Source organism: Cinclus cinclus, chromosome 7, assembly GCF_963662255.1.
Source record: "Cinclus cinclus chromosome 7, bCinCin1.1, whole genome shotgun sequence".
Taxonomy (NCBI): Eukaryota; Metazoa; Chordata; class Aves; order Passeriformes; family Cinclidae; genus Cinclus; species Cinclus cinclus.
This window is the reverse complement of record NC_085052.1, coordinates 25,089,895-25,106,477: the sequence shown is the minus strand read 5'-3', so window position 1 is coordinate 25,106,477 and position 16,583 is coordinate 25,089,895. Positions and strand designations below refer to the sequence as shown.

Below are 16,583 nucleotides of genomic sequence, written 5' to 3'. Positions count from 1 at the left end.
GGAGCTCTGCCGCCTCCCGCCCGGGGCTCCTAAGGCGGCACAAGCCTTCCCGAGGCAGCGGGACCAGCCGGACCAGCCGGCTCTTCACACGCGCCCAGCCTGCTCTGGGACGCTGCCGCTTGCAGTGAGAAAGGAGAGCCCATTTCTCACCAGAAACCTGCGCTTTCCTTGTAAATCATCTTATTCGTCCAGGAGAGAGCGAGCTGATTAAGTAACTCGTTCTGTTACGAGCAGCAAAGCACCTTTCAGAGTGTGATGCCCCTGAGTAAGTTCATTGCAGATCCGAGGAGTTCGTGCGCCCAGCTCTCTTCCACCTAGGTATATTCAACAGCCCACCTGCTACTTAACAGCTTAGCTTTGTTTAAATATTTGAAACATCACAGCTGTGCCCGGGCTGCTGCAGTATCTGTTGTATAAAGAGCGTACAAATCCCTCTTCAGAGGCTTTGCTAAGCCAGCTGTGGCTCCTCTCCGTGCTGCTGTGGAGGTGGCGCTGCACAGCCCCGGAGAAGTGTCCCTCCCGCCTGAACACGCTGCTGCAGCTGGCTCTTGCCTCTTGACAGGAGAAGATGGGGAGGCCAAACCGCAGCCTGCCTTAAAAACTGGACAATGAAGCCTGTGGAACTATCTGTGCTGGAATGGATACATCCAAAGGGCTCTACAGAGCTTCGGATCCCAAGGATGCCCCTTTAGACCTCAAACCCACACAGCCATCAATAGTTTTTTCACTTTTTTACAAAAGCAGAAAACAATATTAACTAGGGTATTTTCACGAAAAATAACAGCCGTTAAGAATAGTTTGACAGTTTTTCACACGATGGATATTTTTATAGAATTCAAAACAATTTTCTGAACAATTCTTGGCGGGGGTGGGTAGAATAATTGTTTGCCACTATGCAAGGCGGAATCAGTAACTCTTTTCCCTGCAGAGCTTGGCAAGAAACTTCCACCACTCTTGATTGATATTTGACACTAATATTTCATCTTGCTAAAATCAAATACCTCACTAAGTTGTTTTCAAAGAAACCTGTTTATCCTGTTCTCTTACTAACTCTTCAGATTAATAAAATTTTAACTTTACTTAATCCTAGTGGTGATACTATTCATCCTACAGTTGAAAGTGGGAAAGTGCATGCCATTGACCAAAAATTGAACATCACAGACCTTGGCTTGCCAGCACGCTGGGTGGTCCAGAATATCCACAAGTAAATACATGTCAAATAGTGGCAGTTTTTAAAAGCGCAACTAGTATTTAAAGTTAGGATAGGGTGGATCAAGCTTTTAAAATAAGTTCACAGATGTTTCAGAGAACAGCTTTTGAAGTAAAATGCTTGCTAGCCTGGGGAAATCCTGTCTTTCTACAAATCAAAGGATGCTGTACAGCTGTCTCATTCCCATCTAGGAAACAAATTCAGTGCCCAAAAGCTGAACCAATCTGCCTTTCAGGCCAAGGACTGCTGTTTCCAGACCTGCCTTGTTGTCAGCAGGGTTGTTGGAGGTGGCAGCTTCAGGCAGGGTGGCAAACATTTGCTTTGAGGTTTTGTGTCTTCATCCTAGTACCATGAGTAGCTACAGGGTCTCACCAGGGCATCTGCAGCTGTGGAGTAACAAAGTCCTTTGCTCTCTTCCCTGGCAGCCTACTAACACTGAAGGTAGCTGCTTTCTTTCACACACCTGAAAATAGCTTTAATTTTGAGGTAATTCTACGACCCCCTGGAGATTAGCAGGATAAAATAAAAAATTTACTATGGCTTCAGATGTTTGGTGGTGGTGGTGGGCTGTGTGTTCAACTTCATTCTCAGGCATTGTACTGTAAATGTCTTAAACTTTATTGGAATATGATGAGTGGAAAATTCCTGTGTGAGATGATGCCTGCGATCCTGTGTCCTTGTGCTCATGGCAGAGTAAATTTCACAACAGGAGTCACACAAGGCTGAAGACAGGGCAGGTGAGCTGATGGGTACAGACAGATACTGGTGAGCTGTAAAATGTTTGTGAGTAAGAATAAAGTTTGAAAGTGAGACAGTGCCATATGGACTCCTGAGTCCTCATTTCCCCTCTATGTACCTTTTTCACCTGGGTTAACCAGGGTAGTCTGTCTGGACCTTCCATGATATGGGATTCAGTAGTTTCTATTTTGGCTGTGCTGTCCCAAAATAAGGCATTTTTCAACAGCTTGTAGATCTCCTTACATGCCAAACAGATGCATGGATAAACAGGACTTTGCTCACAGAAGTTTGATCTTTCCATATGTTGAGATAATTTTATAGCTCTTGGAAACAGGGTCCTATTTAGTGTGCATTGGTGATGGAGGATTTGAATACTTCTGGAGTGAATAATTGAGTATACCTGTGGAGGTGGACCACCTGCAGGCACCAGGCTGTTCAAGCAGAAAGGTGTCTTGGTTTGACACCAACCTTGTTGCATTAATTTTCCTAATAGCTAAAAGACAAGCAGATCAGTTTTCAGAGAATAACATCAAGAAGGAGTCACAGGCCCTGGTGTCAAGCAGAGGGCTGAAAGAAGGCCAGGATGACCCATTCCTTGTCACAGGCCATGTGCTCAGAATAATGCTGTTATTGAATTTAAGCCAGTGCAGGAATATTTTGCATGGCAAGTTGCTGTTCTGGAATTATAGTGATGTGTAGAAGTACAAGGTTCCAAGCAGGCTCTTTGCTGGCCCCCAGGCTCACATGAGCTGTGAGCACACCTTCCCTGCCCTGTTACCTTCCATACTGTGGCTGTTCTGTCTCCCTGACACAGAGGGTGAGGGGAGCTGATCTGCCTCTAGAGCTGGACCTGTCTTTGCTCAGCCTTCTGTGACCAAGCTGGGACTAACACAGTGTGAATGAGTGTGACTGATAGTCAGGCTTTTGGCTTTATGGAGGCATGCCCACATGCTCAGCCAGCCTTTGTGCCATGTCACCGAGCTGATGCAGAACCTTCATTGCCTAAGCTATGCTGAAGTCAACCGCCCTGGAGAAAGGAAAATTCCTAATCAGACACTTCTGAGTTTGCAGATGTACTTCACAACTGAGAATCTGAACTTGGGGAATTCTCACTTTCAGTAGGTGAACAGACAAGCAAGAAAGCTGAGAGAAATTTCTCTTTATCTTAAGCTGGATAGTGGAGACTGAGCAGCAATGAGTGCTGAGTCACTTGACATCTGCCAACCTTGCCCCTGTGGGAATCCCAATGAGGGTCTGACAAGCACCTTTGTGGTGACAAAATTAGTTTTATCTGAATCTCATGACAGTACAACCTGAAAAACATTGACCTTGTCATGACTCTGCTGATATTCCCTATGCCGCATAGACCCAGTAATTCTCCTGTTGGCTCCTGTGTGTTTTTTTCCACACACATCACATGTGACAGGGGACCTAGGTCTTCTTGTGCTCCTACATCTTTGAGGCAGGAGGGGGATTAGGAATTGCTAGACAGCTAGCTTCTGGCCACCACTCTGGAGGTACATGATGGTCAAAGACCTGCTGTCTCTGAAGTTTTCCAGTGGGAAATGTAAGGGGGCTGGCTCTGTGCCACCCTGGCAGCACTGCTCGTGTCTTCTTACAGGGTACCTCTTGGGGGTGAGGGTGGCCAAAGCAACAGGGGCTGAACAACAGCAAAGTGTCTGTACGGGGAGTTGTGGTGAGGGAAACTTAGAGAACGAGATCAAATGGGTAAAGGAGTACTGGAAGGTCTTGTGGCTGCAAGTCACTTTAGATATGTGGCAATGAACTCCAGTTTTTAGTCTTGTAATAAATCAGCAGGCTAACAGCAGTAGGAACCCGTAGGCAGTAGTATTGAGACACTCAGTGAGCAATTATTAAGAGACAGACAAAATGGCCACTGCTTTCTTTATACAGTTTCCTCTTTATATGTTTAAAAGACAAGTCAGATTGGGAAAGCGTGAATTCTATCTTTTCATGCTGCATTATTGAAGTTCACTAGCTACAAATGAAGAGACAAGTGACAGGGAAGCACATTCCGGAGAGCAGCAAGAGAAGCGCTAAAATTGGCAGACAATAAGGTGATTCTTGTTACACTTTTTGTCATTCCAAGTGCCATCAGTGTACATCTCCACACATTCCTCCTCCCCTTTGCCAGAGGGTTCGTTTGAATACCAGTTAGTATAGCTTGGCTGAGCACCATTCAGGAGCTGGAATTTGCCTGGAATAAGGGATTGTTTTATCCCCAGGTAGGCGTAGGTGTTAAAATATTTCACAAAGTACAGAATGGCATCATTCTCGCCAGGATTCCTTGGAGTGGCAATAGAACCTCCAGCCTCTTTGCATTTTTCCACTGTAGCATCAAAATCGGCACTTTTCCCATTGGTAGCAAATACTTTTCCTCCAGATTCTGTTATCATTTTGTTCAAGCGAAGGACTGCAAGAGGGAGGAAAAACTGTTAACCATTTGTACATTGTTTTGCCCTCACTTTGCTGTCAATTCTAACTCCTGCTATTTTGCTCCCTAACTTTAGATTAAACCCAGGAAAAGGAAAAGGAAAGGAGAAGTTGAAATCAAAATTTCAAAGGCATTTAGAAATGAGGAGGGGGGAGAAAAGGGGAGAAACACATACATACAGAGATGATGAAACAGAAGAATCACATAGCCTGGAGTAGAAGGAAAGGAGGAATTCTGTTTTTTACAAAAGCATATTATTTTCTTTGAGACTCTCTCTAAGATTCTGAGGTGGTTTGCAGCATACCAATGTTCTTGAGTGAATGGAATCTTAGATTTGATCTGGTCATGATTGTCTTAGTATGTTTTTAGTATTCTGTTTGTCTGTTGGGGGTACAAGGTGTACGTGGAGCAGCTCTGTGTAGGCAGGGATTTTAATTTGGCACATTCCTGCCTTCCTTGCACTGATACTTCAGAGCTGTTGCCCATGTCTCCCACTAATTATGAAATTCTAATTCCCACCTCTCCCATTTGAAAGTTTTCATTCAAGAAAATATAAAAGGGACGCAATAAAACTGCAGAAGATTCTGCCTTTCTCTTACGAAGCAGTTTTTGCCCACCTGGTCTATCCCCACTAACCCAGCAGCAGCAGAAAGTAAAGGCAGATAAAATACCTCCTTCCAGTCTGGAAATCCGATGTTCCAGTTGATGCAAACTGTTCCCATTCTCATTGCCAGCCAGTGGTGTGAGATCTGTGAAGAAAGCCAGCTATTATGCACTTCGCATTACAGTTTCATCTCGGCTTTCAAATAAAGCAGAGGTCATCATATTAAATTAATGTGAACTTTTAAAAACATTTGTTTGACAAGTTTTAGTTAATTGCTGTGTTTTAAACAGTGATATCTTCACACATTCATCTTTCTAAGGCTAGGGGATAAGATCCTGGAAGTCATCTGCCAAGCAGGGATGTTTATGGAAAACTGGATCTGGAAAAGTGAAGTGATTGAGCCAGTCCAGGCAAAACACTGACACTAGTGCAGTAGTTTTAGTTGATTTTTAACTGTGTCTAGGGACTGAATCTTTGACAGAACCCTTCAGGCTTTTGAAGCACTTGCATACAGCTCCAACCTAGGACTCAGCAACAAGCTTCTTGTATTATGGAAAATTCTAAATTTTTCTCTGTGAATTGAACCACTGCATCACTAAACAGATTTAAATTTCTTACTTCATATAAGGAATTAGTAAAGTCCTGATTATTTTATTTCAAGTAGATCACACATCAGATTAGGGTAGATAGCACTACTGAGTCTACAAAGCATAGAGCACAACAGATAAAAATGGAGATAACTTCATGTACCTGGAACTTGTCGTTCATCGCTCCCATCTCCAAAAAAAGGCCTGAAAGGGAACTCTGGAAGAAATCCTGCAAGTTTACCTTGAGCACAGAATGGGAGCAGGAAAAAAGCTACTGCCAAGATTTTGTGCAGCTGTGGAGGCAGCATCATTTAAAGGTAAAGGTAAACCAGAGTGGTTTGCTGTCCAGTGTAGAGTCCTGCATTTAAAAAAAAAAGATAATGTTTTAGAATTTTTCTGGGTGTGAAGTCTTAGGTATATTATGCTTTTCCAGCAGTGATATCATGCAGTTGCAAAGTTATTTCAGACAATTAAAATATTTTTCCAAAGACAGTCTGCTAAGTTTACAAAAGTCAACAGAGCAAAACCCCAAAATATTCCTTCAAAGCTCTTTTCTGTACATCAGATATCATTATATGCCATTTATCCCCATGCAAAATGTTATAGTTTTGTTTTACAGGACAACAATAGACACATGGCTGCTTTAGCAAGAAAATGTTTAAGACCAATTGGGACATGCTGTCTTTGTCAATTGTTTTAAAACAACTACTAATACTTTTTCTTCTATTGCAGCATCCATATTTTAACATCTCTTCACCACAGGTGACATGGTCTATAAAAAGAGGTGAAATTATTAATAAAAATAAAGCACACATTGAAATTGGCAAGTTTTGTGGTACAGTTAAATAGATTCAACATAGTTTAAGCAGCAACCTAGCTAAAGATGTTCAACTCACCAAGCAGCTCCAGTGTGAATTAAGGAAGACTCAATAAATGGTCCAATTTATAGGGCATGTAACTTGAGAAAAGCACAAAGAATGTCATGTGACATGAATTCGCATATAAATGGAAATCTAATGAACTTTAACTTGAATGATGGGGGATTGTTTTCTTCAAGAGGTAAATGTACTTAAAACATGAGGAAACTATTTGAAGGTACTTTTTTACTTGTAGAAACACTTTCACAAGTTTTAAAATGCCAACCCTGGAACAGAACAGATTTCTCAATTCATATTTGAAGTACCTAATGTTTCCACAGAGTGGCTGTGCAAATGTCATAGAAGATAAGGAATAACAAGTTCATCTGAAATATAATATGCACCAGGAATACCACCACCTGATTTTGTTACAGATTGAGGACCCACCAGTGACAATGACCAAAAAGTCTTGTAACTAAACAATCTCACAATTGTAGCAGCAAAACCAAATGGCAGTGGTGCATCTCCAGCACATGTAGAGGAGAGAGCTAGAGACACATGCTGAAACAACTTACAGAATACTCCAGGGGAAGTTTTTATGTCAAAAAGAGCAGTTTTCTTCAGTGGAGCCATGACCTCTCAGTGAAGGAGAAAGCTGCTTTATGCCAGTCCTGTAAGTACACAGGCTCAAGATGAGGAGCATCACTGAAATGGAGATGGCCTTGCCAAGCATTTTACAGCTGTTGTCAGCTGAGAGCTGGCTCTGTGCAGTGAAGACTTTGAGGAGAGGTGTTTGAGTCTGTTCCAGTTCAGTCAAGTTGGATGAGGCCACATCATGCTTGTGGTGACAGGCCAGCATCCTGGTGTTGCAGCAAGGCCAGCAGCCAAGACAGCTGGGGAAGGAAGTGCTTTGGGACTAGATGGGGAATGTCAGCAGTGTCTGTATTAGCCTCATTTGCTGCTGGGTCTAAGCAGGGCTAGACCACATCCACAGGCACTGTGCAGCCACACCTTGCACTTCCACACTCACCTCAATCACTGCTGTATGCCTCAACACCTCTGTCCTTGGTGGTGTGCCTGCAGACGCCGGATTAAATCCTGCTGCATTGTTCATTGAGTGCCCTTGAGTGCACCAGTCCTGTGAAAAATAAATAAGCAGTACCCAGTTGTATGCACCTTGACAGAAGAGGGTTGTTTTAAATTTGCAAGAGTAACCTTTGTTTCAAGTTTCTTGTCAGATTGCAAGTTTCTTAGTTTTTGAGTGTTTGATGTAATGCTTTCAACGTTCTTCTGGCAGAGGGTTTTTAATTGTTATTTTTGGGAAAAAAACCCCACCAAAATCAAACAAAGAACACGAGACAAGCCAGTGCCTGGGCTCTAGATGAGCCCTAGAAAAGGTCACTGGCAGACCCTGGCCCCTCGCATCCATGGTGAGAACAACTGGAACATTTAACTGCACCTGGAAGAAACCACAAGTTAGGCAAGTGCAAAAGAGGAGGAGGAGGAGGTTTGTCCTGCAGCTGTGGGTTTCACATGCTGACTCAGGGCCTGGGAAACCAGGAGGGGGACAAAAGTTTTCTCGTGATAGACTCCTGAGGAAAAACTGATGTAGATTTGATAAACTTTTCTTGCCTTGATTTTCATCAGCATATTAATGAGGTGGTGCATATTAGATATTTAAATACACCTTAGTTTCTAATATGCTTGTTTATGATTGCCTAATAGACAATTTTATATAACTACACTAGCTTGTAAACTGTTTTCTGATCTTTCCTTGAACCACATGTCACAGAGGTCTAGCAACATTCAAGGGCAGAGATCTGATAAAGAACAAACTATTTTTGAGCATTGAGGTAACTTCTCTTCAGTTTCCACATCAATCAGTAAGAGGTTTCATAGTTTCAGTGGCAGTGAAGCAAATGTCAGATATCCTGAGTAGGTTGTGTTGTGCAGTGTAGATAGGCAAGGCAAAACCTGCTAAGGACAAAGGGTGGTCAGTGCTGCTTTCTCAGCTGCTCTGAGAAATATAGCCAGAGTTGAATAGTTGTATGGCTGTGTGCTCCTTCCATCACCTTCTTTCTTAGCCTTTTCTTGGTCTACTTGGTCTCTTGAGAGTTTTTTTTTTTTCTGTAGTGCCATTCACAGAAAACCTTAAAAATTATTTTCTTATTCTCTGTTTGTATTTAAATACCCCCAATCCCATCAATATTTTCTGTTTAAGTTGATTTTGTTCTATTCTGATGTTGTTGCCACCCTACCTTGTTTCAACCTTGTCCTGTGTTTTCTGCATTTACTTTTGCAAATAATTATCAGACTGTCCCCAGCAGCAGGAAGAGCATAGATCATGGGAAGACACGAAGTCCCATTTCTCAGAGGAGGGCTAAGGCTATTTTTGCTGAGCACTAAAACAATTCAGCAAGATGTAGACACTTGTAGACACTTCAGCAGGCATTTTTAAAAATTAAATTATAAGCAGCATTTTGGAGCAGAAAATCTTCATTTTACCTGTGATCAGTGCACATGAATGCTACTGCCATCTTGCCCCACAGGCTTAAGTGAAGGATCCAAGAGGAGGTCTCTGGATGACTGATATGTCACTGGGTGCAGCTCAGATGAGAAAAAGCTCAGAAACAGTATAGCAAATAGAAAGCAAGGTGATATCTCTTTAATAGTTCATTAGCCCCCACTGCCACAGCCTCCTCAAGGGTTAAGGTACCCTTGCTCTGCAGTGTTGTTCAGCTCCTGAGCCACAAGGGCAGGGATGGGTGAAAGCTTCATTCCAGGTTTCACTTGGCATCACACCCACACTTGGGTTATAAGCCTGGAGGGAAATTCTGCCAAACCCTGGTTTCCTAACAGGGACTTCAAAAACACATCCAAGTCCTCTTACCATTTTTTTAAGATGTTACTCTAATTTCCAAGAATCCTGTATCTATTGTGCTTTGAAATCAACTATGTTTGTGTAACTGTTGGCCAATAGGATTTTATAAAAGTATGCTTCAGCTTCCGATAATGAAATATCCTTTGCAACCTGATACTCTGAGGTTCAGCTCACAGTTTATACAAGATAAGGTAGCCCTGCCAGCCTGTGTCACATCCTGCCAGTTAGGTTCACAAAAAGGCTGAATTTGAACTCAGTTTTCTGAAGAACCATGGGGTTTTTTAATCAAGTTCCTACAGAAATCAGGAAACTGCAGAAAAATTTGTGTTTGCTGGAATTGATGGTTAATTTCTTTACATGTGGTAGGGATTGACGGGGGGCTGGTGTGAAGTTTTTGAGTGCCCAAAATTGATAATAGTACTTCTAAGCTGAAACAACTAATTAAATTACACCACTATAAAAGAGGCTATCACTCTAGACCAGGGACAAGTCTCTCTGAAATAAATATCCATAATTTTTATGGCCAAAGTCTTACTGTTAAACATACCATAATAACTGTGTTCAATTTCTCTTATGTGAGACAGGATCCACTTGCCTCAAAAGGGTTGGAATTTTTGCCATCCTTTTACTTGTCCTAGGTTCTTAATTCTTAAAAAACAGCTTCTATAGTGTTTGGAGAATAAGTAATTTTCTGATTTAAAGATCTTACCTTTATGATGCGCTTCTGTGGCAAATTGTTATAAATTAAAGAAAGAAAGATTAACCTGGATTTTGCCTGGTCTGGTCATTAGACATCACGAATTATTGTTACTCATTGCACTTTTAAGGAAATATTTTATCAAAATTATTTATATTATCATAGCAGAACACAGAAACAATATGTTTTGTTTCTTCCTGTGCCTAACCTCTCTGTCCATTAAAAAAAAAAAATTAGTACATAAAAAGAGAAATCAGAGCTTTCACAAAAAATAGACTGAAATGCTGATGTTTCAAATAGCATTTGAGGGTATAAATTGATAGGGTTATACATCAACACACCACAAAAAAGCCGTTGCAAAATAAAAAATTAACAATTTTTGGATACTTTTCCTCTGTGGAACTGCAAAGAATAACCAAGCAACATTACAGATCAATTGTGAACCATAGAGGGGAAAGACAGAACTGCCAAGCAGTTCTCTGACTGTGTCTGAGGACCTTTTATTTTCCAGCAGCATGTATGTGTTTGATTTGTTTTTTTCTCCCTTTTTCAATAATAATGGCTAAAGCAAAAAAAAAAATATGGGCTCTTAGACCTAGTCTATATACTCTTCTTGTTGATGTAATAAATACTAGATTGTGACTGGAAAATAAAAATGTTATTTTTCTTAACTGGATGAAAAACACCCTGGTGTCTTGAAGTTTATATCTGTTTACATATAAATGTTATTTTGTGTTAAAATGTTAGTAAGGTTTTACACATTAAGGGTCTTAACAAGAGATCTCTACAGTCATTTTGTAAACCCCAACAGAAATAAATGCGGTAGAAATAAATTTTTCATTAACTAAAGGAAAAGGATACCCCAAAACTAGTTGGAGATATATGTAAGTGAATATGTTTTTTCAGTTCAGAGAGTAAAAGATGATCTTGGTAAGGATTTTTTGGGGGAGGCTTCGGTGACATTTTGTGACAGTTGAACTCTCTAACAAAGAAACTGCATAATTTGAATCAAAAATTTCTAATGAGGTTTGCTTACTAAAATTAGAATATTTAAGATGTAGTTTTAAGTAAACTTTCAACCCTTTCTAGCAGATTTAGTGTAGCTGGTCAGATCTAAACCCAGGAAAATTTAAAGGTATAATTACTTCTTTCTCAGTGTGACCAGAGAGTTAGAGGTGTTGTCATGGCTCTATTCCCTTCCCATTTGAAACTTTTGGCTGAGCTGGTATCATGGTCATAGGTCTCAAAACAAGCTGCTTTGGAAAACAGGTACACATTTTGAAATCCATCCAGCACGGTCCTGGGTGTAATTCTATCCTCTCAGAATCTTGGTCTGCTCTCTTATCTGTTGGAGTGCTGCATGCAGCTTGGAGATGAATCATCCCTTGCCAGAAATTTGGCAGGGCTTGAAATGAAGGGGAATAGATCCTACCTCTCTTCCTCATGTTCCTTGGGAACACCAGTGCCCAGAGTCAAATCCAGCTTCCCAGGGGCTTCCTCACACAGCCAGATGTGGGGAAGGAGATTGTGTTTAATGGAGGAATGTTAAAGCTAGTGCTTTATTTTCTTTCCCCACCCTCCTCAGGTAGTGTGTAAATGACAATGGATGAGCCCAGGACATCCTCACTGCAAGGTGAGAATGTGAGAATTTGCTGCTCCTGGTACTCTGCTCAGCTGCCTCTGCTCACCAGCTGCCCAAAAGGAGGAGCTGTGAAAGTATTTTGTGAAAAGGTGCCTCTTGGTCCCACCAGATTTGAGTTGAAGTCTGTCAGTGGTGCTGCTTGGTATAACATCAGCAGAGACATTTGTGTTTGAACTGATTGAACTTCCACTCTTAACTGCCTTCCCAAAATATTACCTGCATCGCTCAGTGTTTTGGGAACTGACATGTGGCCTTCCAACACTGCAATCTCATGGTTTTCTGAGAGAATGTGCTGTTTTTAGCAACAAAATGCAATCTTTATCATTTTGCACATTCTGTCTACTTGAATCAAGTGCAATATTTATCTTTGTGTTTTACTTCTGAAACCAGACAAATTAATTGTAACTGGTAGTAATGATATTTTCATGAAACAAAAGGTGGGTGCTGATGTATCAGTGAGTGGGTTCAATGTGACACAACACAGGCTCTGTGAAAGCGGTGTCCAAAACCTGAAACCATAACTGCTCCAGTGAAGTCAACCTCTGTGCATCTCTTTTGAGGAAGAAACTATTAAGTACTTCAAAATGCTTCCAAATTATGACACCATGGGCAATTTTAACTTCAGCATTCCCAATGTCCTAAGTGAAACCTTGGAATTTTCCTCTAATCTCCACAAAGGTATGGAGACAGTCTGCCATGAGAAATTAATTCTGAGGTATTCCCAAAAGAGTGAAACACATCAGGCACATCAGTTCAGGCACATTTTAATCATGTTAATCACCTAGCACATTTAGCATTTACCTAAGGCTAAAAAATATCACAATATGATTCATTTTATATTTTAGGATACAGAGAAATTGCAGAAATGTAATCAGCCTGAAACACAGATACTTCATTATCTCCATACTCCGAGGGGGCTGAAAGGCCCTTCTTTAAAATTCGCAGATTGTGAGACGGTACTTATTGCATTTTTTGTCATTCCAGGTGCCATCAGTGTATATCTCCACACATTTCTCTTCCCCTTTGCCATCAGGCTCATGCTGGTGCCAGTTGCTGTAATTCAGAGGCATGTCATTTATATACCTAAACTGACCTGAAGTCTCCCCCTTTCTAATGCCCAAGTAAGCATATTGGTTATACTGTTTCACAATGCCCATAATAGCTTTATTCTCCTCCTCATTCTTGGGGGCTGCAAGAGTTCCTCCAACCTCTTCACAGGACTGTAGTGCAGATGCAAAGTCAACTTTCTTCCCATTGCTGGCAAGCATTTTCTCTCCTGCTTTTCTTATTTTCCCAGTCAAAGCAAGCACTGAAACATGAAAAGCTCTGTAAATTTTCTATGGCATACTGATGTAAAAGCAAATAAGGAGAAATAAAGAGATGAAGAGAAAACTGAAAGTGTTAAGAAGAACAGAGGGAAAATTTGAGCGCAAAGGATGAAGAGGAATAAAAATCTTTAACTTTACCCATTCACTAACTGTTCACTAAATATATTTAGCTGCTTGTGACTGACAGCCTGTCCTTGCCTCCAAGAGAAGAGGCTAAATAAAAGCCTTGTTATGTTTTGTGTACTTTCTAAAGAAGATCAGTGTGCTTCAGATTTGAGCAAGGGAAACAGAGATATGATGATTGTTTTGTGAGTCTCTATTCAGTACAAAACAATTTACCACCTTTAGCAATCTGGTTGCTGATAGATAAAAGTGGTACAAGACTGACTTTCCATGCATGGAAAGTGCAATATTAGGTAGTTGGAATATTTTATAAAATAAACCCAATTTGAATAAATGCACATTATGGTAATGAAGAGGAGTCTGTTCTCTCCAGGGAAACAAGAACCCTGACTTGCCCTGCTTTGAATGAGAAAATGAAGTTTTGGGATGTACTACCTGTTCCAAATGCTGTTTCTTTCCTGCGAGTCTTGATTCTGTACTAACTTTGCCTATTGCACTTAAAATTAGTTGTGAGCTGAAAAAGTGACAAGGGGAAGAATTACCAGCTTCAAGTTGGAACAGCCGGCGTTTCAAATTTGCTAAAGCATAGTGACGTTTGGTGGCCAGAGAATCAGGCAGACCTATGCAGATAAAACCAGAAGTTATACAATCAGGAAAAACCAGCTGTGCTGCTAGGAACAGTCCCCTGGATAAAACCAGTTGCTTTTCAGAACTAACTGGCAAATGTATTTAACATCAGCGAGGGTAAAATAAATACTTTCCTAGTACTTTTTTCTTTACATTGCTGTTAATCTATAATAAAGAAAACTAACAAAAACATTCAATGCTCTGAAATGTTGATAATTTCCCTCTGCAGAAAAGAAACTGAAGCTTTATAGGTTGTAGCCTTTAGTTAGGTGTACCTGTGAACCTGGCTTTGCCAAAGAGAATTGGTTTCATTCTAGTAATTGGTAGGGAACAGGCACGAGGGATACTTGGAGGAGGAAACAGTTCTTATGGCACCATGTGATTTTCTTTTTAAAGTGCAGGGTCTATGCTTTATCTTTCTTTAATGGGAGCCAGAAACAGTGGTAGTGGAAGGTTTCTGGATAGTGTGAAATACATCCAGCACTGCTTGCTAAAGATGGGAGCCAACTGTAAAGGTAGATTCTTTTTTCTTTTACACCTTCCACAGATAACAATAGCTCTAGATGCATTCCCATGATCATACCCCACTATTCACAACTGAAACAAGCAGCATTATAGAAGCACAAAAGGTTGCTGCATCCCTGAGCTGCAACATTGCAACTCTTACTTCACAATCCATTAAAAAAAACCCAACAAAACATATTTGATGTAATACAGGAAGTCTGGGAATAATTTTGATAGTGCTTTAGCCTTGTCAGCAGATGCGGAGAAGGCATTTCTACATATGTAAACATAATATTTATATGCTAGAGTGTTGATAACCTGTTCAATTCCCCTCTTCCCCCAGAAGAGAGGGGAGATCTGTTTTTTAGAAAAAAATTAAATTGCCCATTTCCTCCATTCTCTTTTCCTTCCTGTGCTTTACACATCTGCATTGAGAGCACATGTCCTTCTGTTTTATCTGTTTCTTGTCATGCAGCCTTTGTGACATGGGTCTCTTGCAAAAGAGACAAGTTTGTTTACCTTTCACACCATCTCTTCCAGGGATACCAGGCAGCCCAGAAATTCCTGGACACTTACTCAATGCATGGCAAGTCACTAACAAAGCAGCCAGTGCTATGAAGATGTAGGATGAGTAAGACAACATGATTTCTCAGGCCAGCTGTAAAAAAACCCCACACATTTGTCAGGTAATGATTCTGTAAGGAATTATTTTACACTGGTTTACACAGCTGCACACTCCTTCCCCCATCACCCCTTCTTGAAATTTACATTATTTCCTTGTTTAGATAAAGTTTATAGTTCAGGTGTAAGACATTTCCCAGATTTATTTTGTGACCATTGTGCAGTTTATACACAAAACTCTTTCTAGACTGATAAACTTGGAATAATGAAGATAAATTATCCCTTTCACCATCACTGACTATTTGTTGGATTAATCCTTGAGAAATGATAGGCTCAGAGGCAGCTGATGACACTTAAGCCATTAGTTGCCTGCCAGGGCTCTAATCACTCAATGATGCATAGGATACTAACCTGAAATCTCTTACAGTGGTAGGTGCAATGTTTGGGAGCTTGTTAAAGCACAACACTATCTAAGCACATTTATTTGGCATAAACTGATACTGTTTTACACATGGCCAAAACTTTATAGCTCAATTGACATTCCTATCCCGTTCTGTAGAAAATTCCACAAGTCTGAAAATGACAGTTAATCTTATAGAAAATGTATTTTTGCTGGTTTGCAATAGGCTTATTCATCTTAATTTATCCCTACAGATAAAACAGTAAGTAGGGTTATAATCTTAGTGCTGAGCTATCATGACTAAAAAGCATTTTAAAACTGTACATGGTGGGTTTACAGAGCAGAGTGAGTGGGTGTGTTGTGCAGCTGTGAAACCTGAAGGACTATAAGATACTATTGCATAGACAAACCAGTTGTTGACATGATTAAGTCAAACTAATAGGAGATATAAAGAAAGGTTCAAGATGCTGGAATGGGCATCCATTTCCAATGGGGTGATGCTCATGTGTTGACTCATACAAAACAAACAACCTAATACCAATTACTTCACTTTTCTATTGGCACAAATCAAAGAGGATCCTTTACCTGCTCTCTCTTAAAAACCTCCATCTTTTAGAAAAAGACCAGCATTTACACATACTAGGTTCTAAATCTATCTCCTCTTAAAATTTAAAATAAAAACTTGGTTGGCTTGAATGCTGTAAGGTTATTAACACCTAGCTATAATTATAATATTTCAAAGTATATATGCCAATCAGAATCAAAATATCATTCTAGTGTAATTTATTAAATGAGGTGAAGTTTTAAAAGAAAAAGCACTAAACATGTATCTTCCATATTAACACTGTTATAGAAGACTTTTGAGATTATTTTTAATCTGCATCAACAGCAACTTGTTTTTCTAGGGGAATGTCTTATCAAAATCAATTTGATGTGACATACCCTTGAATATATTCAGTTATGTCAAAAATTTGCAGTATGTTTAACGAGTAGCAGTATAGTCAAGAATTTGCACTTTAGGGAATGTAAAATCAAATCCACCTAAGAGCACATGTGCAGTATTAAAGGTGCTGCTGAGTTTTGTTTGTTGAATCTGAAGCGTCTTGGATTGTTTATCCCTTATTGAAGGCCAGCAGACAGCTCTGGAAACCCTGGTCAGTGACTCAGAGAGAGCAGATTATTAAAGACCCTAACAGAAACCTACCTTAGGTGCCTAGGAGTACTTACATCCCTGAGATAAGGAAATGCAATTACAACATGTACCCTTTGCCTGGGGATGATCATTCAGGGAATTACATTTGAATGGACT

General features: G+C 40.4%; 2 protein-coding genes across 2 annotated transcripts in view; both read right to left on the bottom strand.

The window, feature by feature from the left end:
* Positions 1–4,005: 4,005 nt before the first annotated feature.
* Positions 4,006–5,905, bottom strand: LOC134046322 (pulmonary surfactant-associated protein A-like). The gene is made up of 3 exons (XM_062496672.1): positions 5,758–5,905; positions 5,075–5,152; positions 4,006–4,382 (listed from the first exon to the last, which is right to left on the bottom strand). The coding sequence occupies exons 1-3, from the start codon at positions 5,903–5,905 to the stop codon at positions 4,006–4,008; spliced, it is 603 nt and encodes a 200-aa protein (XP_062352656.1).
* Positions 5,906–12,603: 6,698 nt separating this feature from the next.
* LOC134046439 (CD209 antigen-like protein B) overlaps positions 12,604–16,583 on the bottom strand; it is a 131,131-nt gene continuing 127,151 nt past the window's right edge. Inside the window, exons 5-7 of the mRNA XM_062496902.1 lie at positions 14,773–14,901; positions 13,665–13,742; positions 12,604–12,980 (exon numbers count right to left, since the gene is read on the bottom strand). Coding sequence (XP_062352886.1) covers positions 12,604–12,980; positions 13,665–13,742; positions 14,773–14,901 — 584 coding nt within the window. The remainder of the gene's footprint in view (positions 12,981–13,664; positions 13,743–14,772; positions 14,902–16,583) is intronic.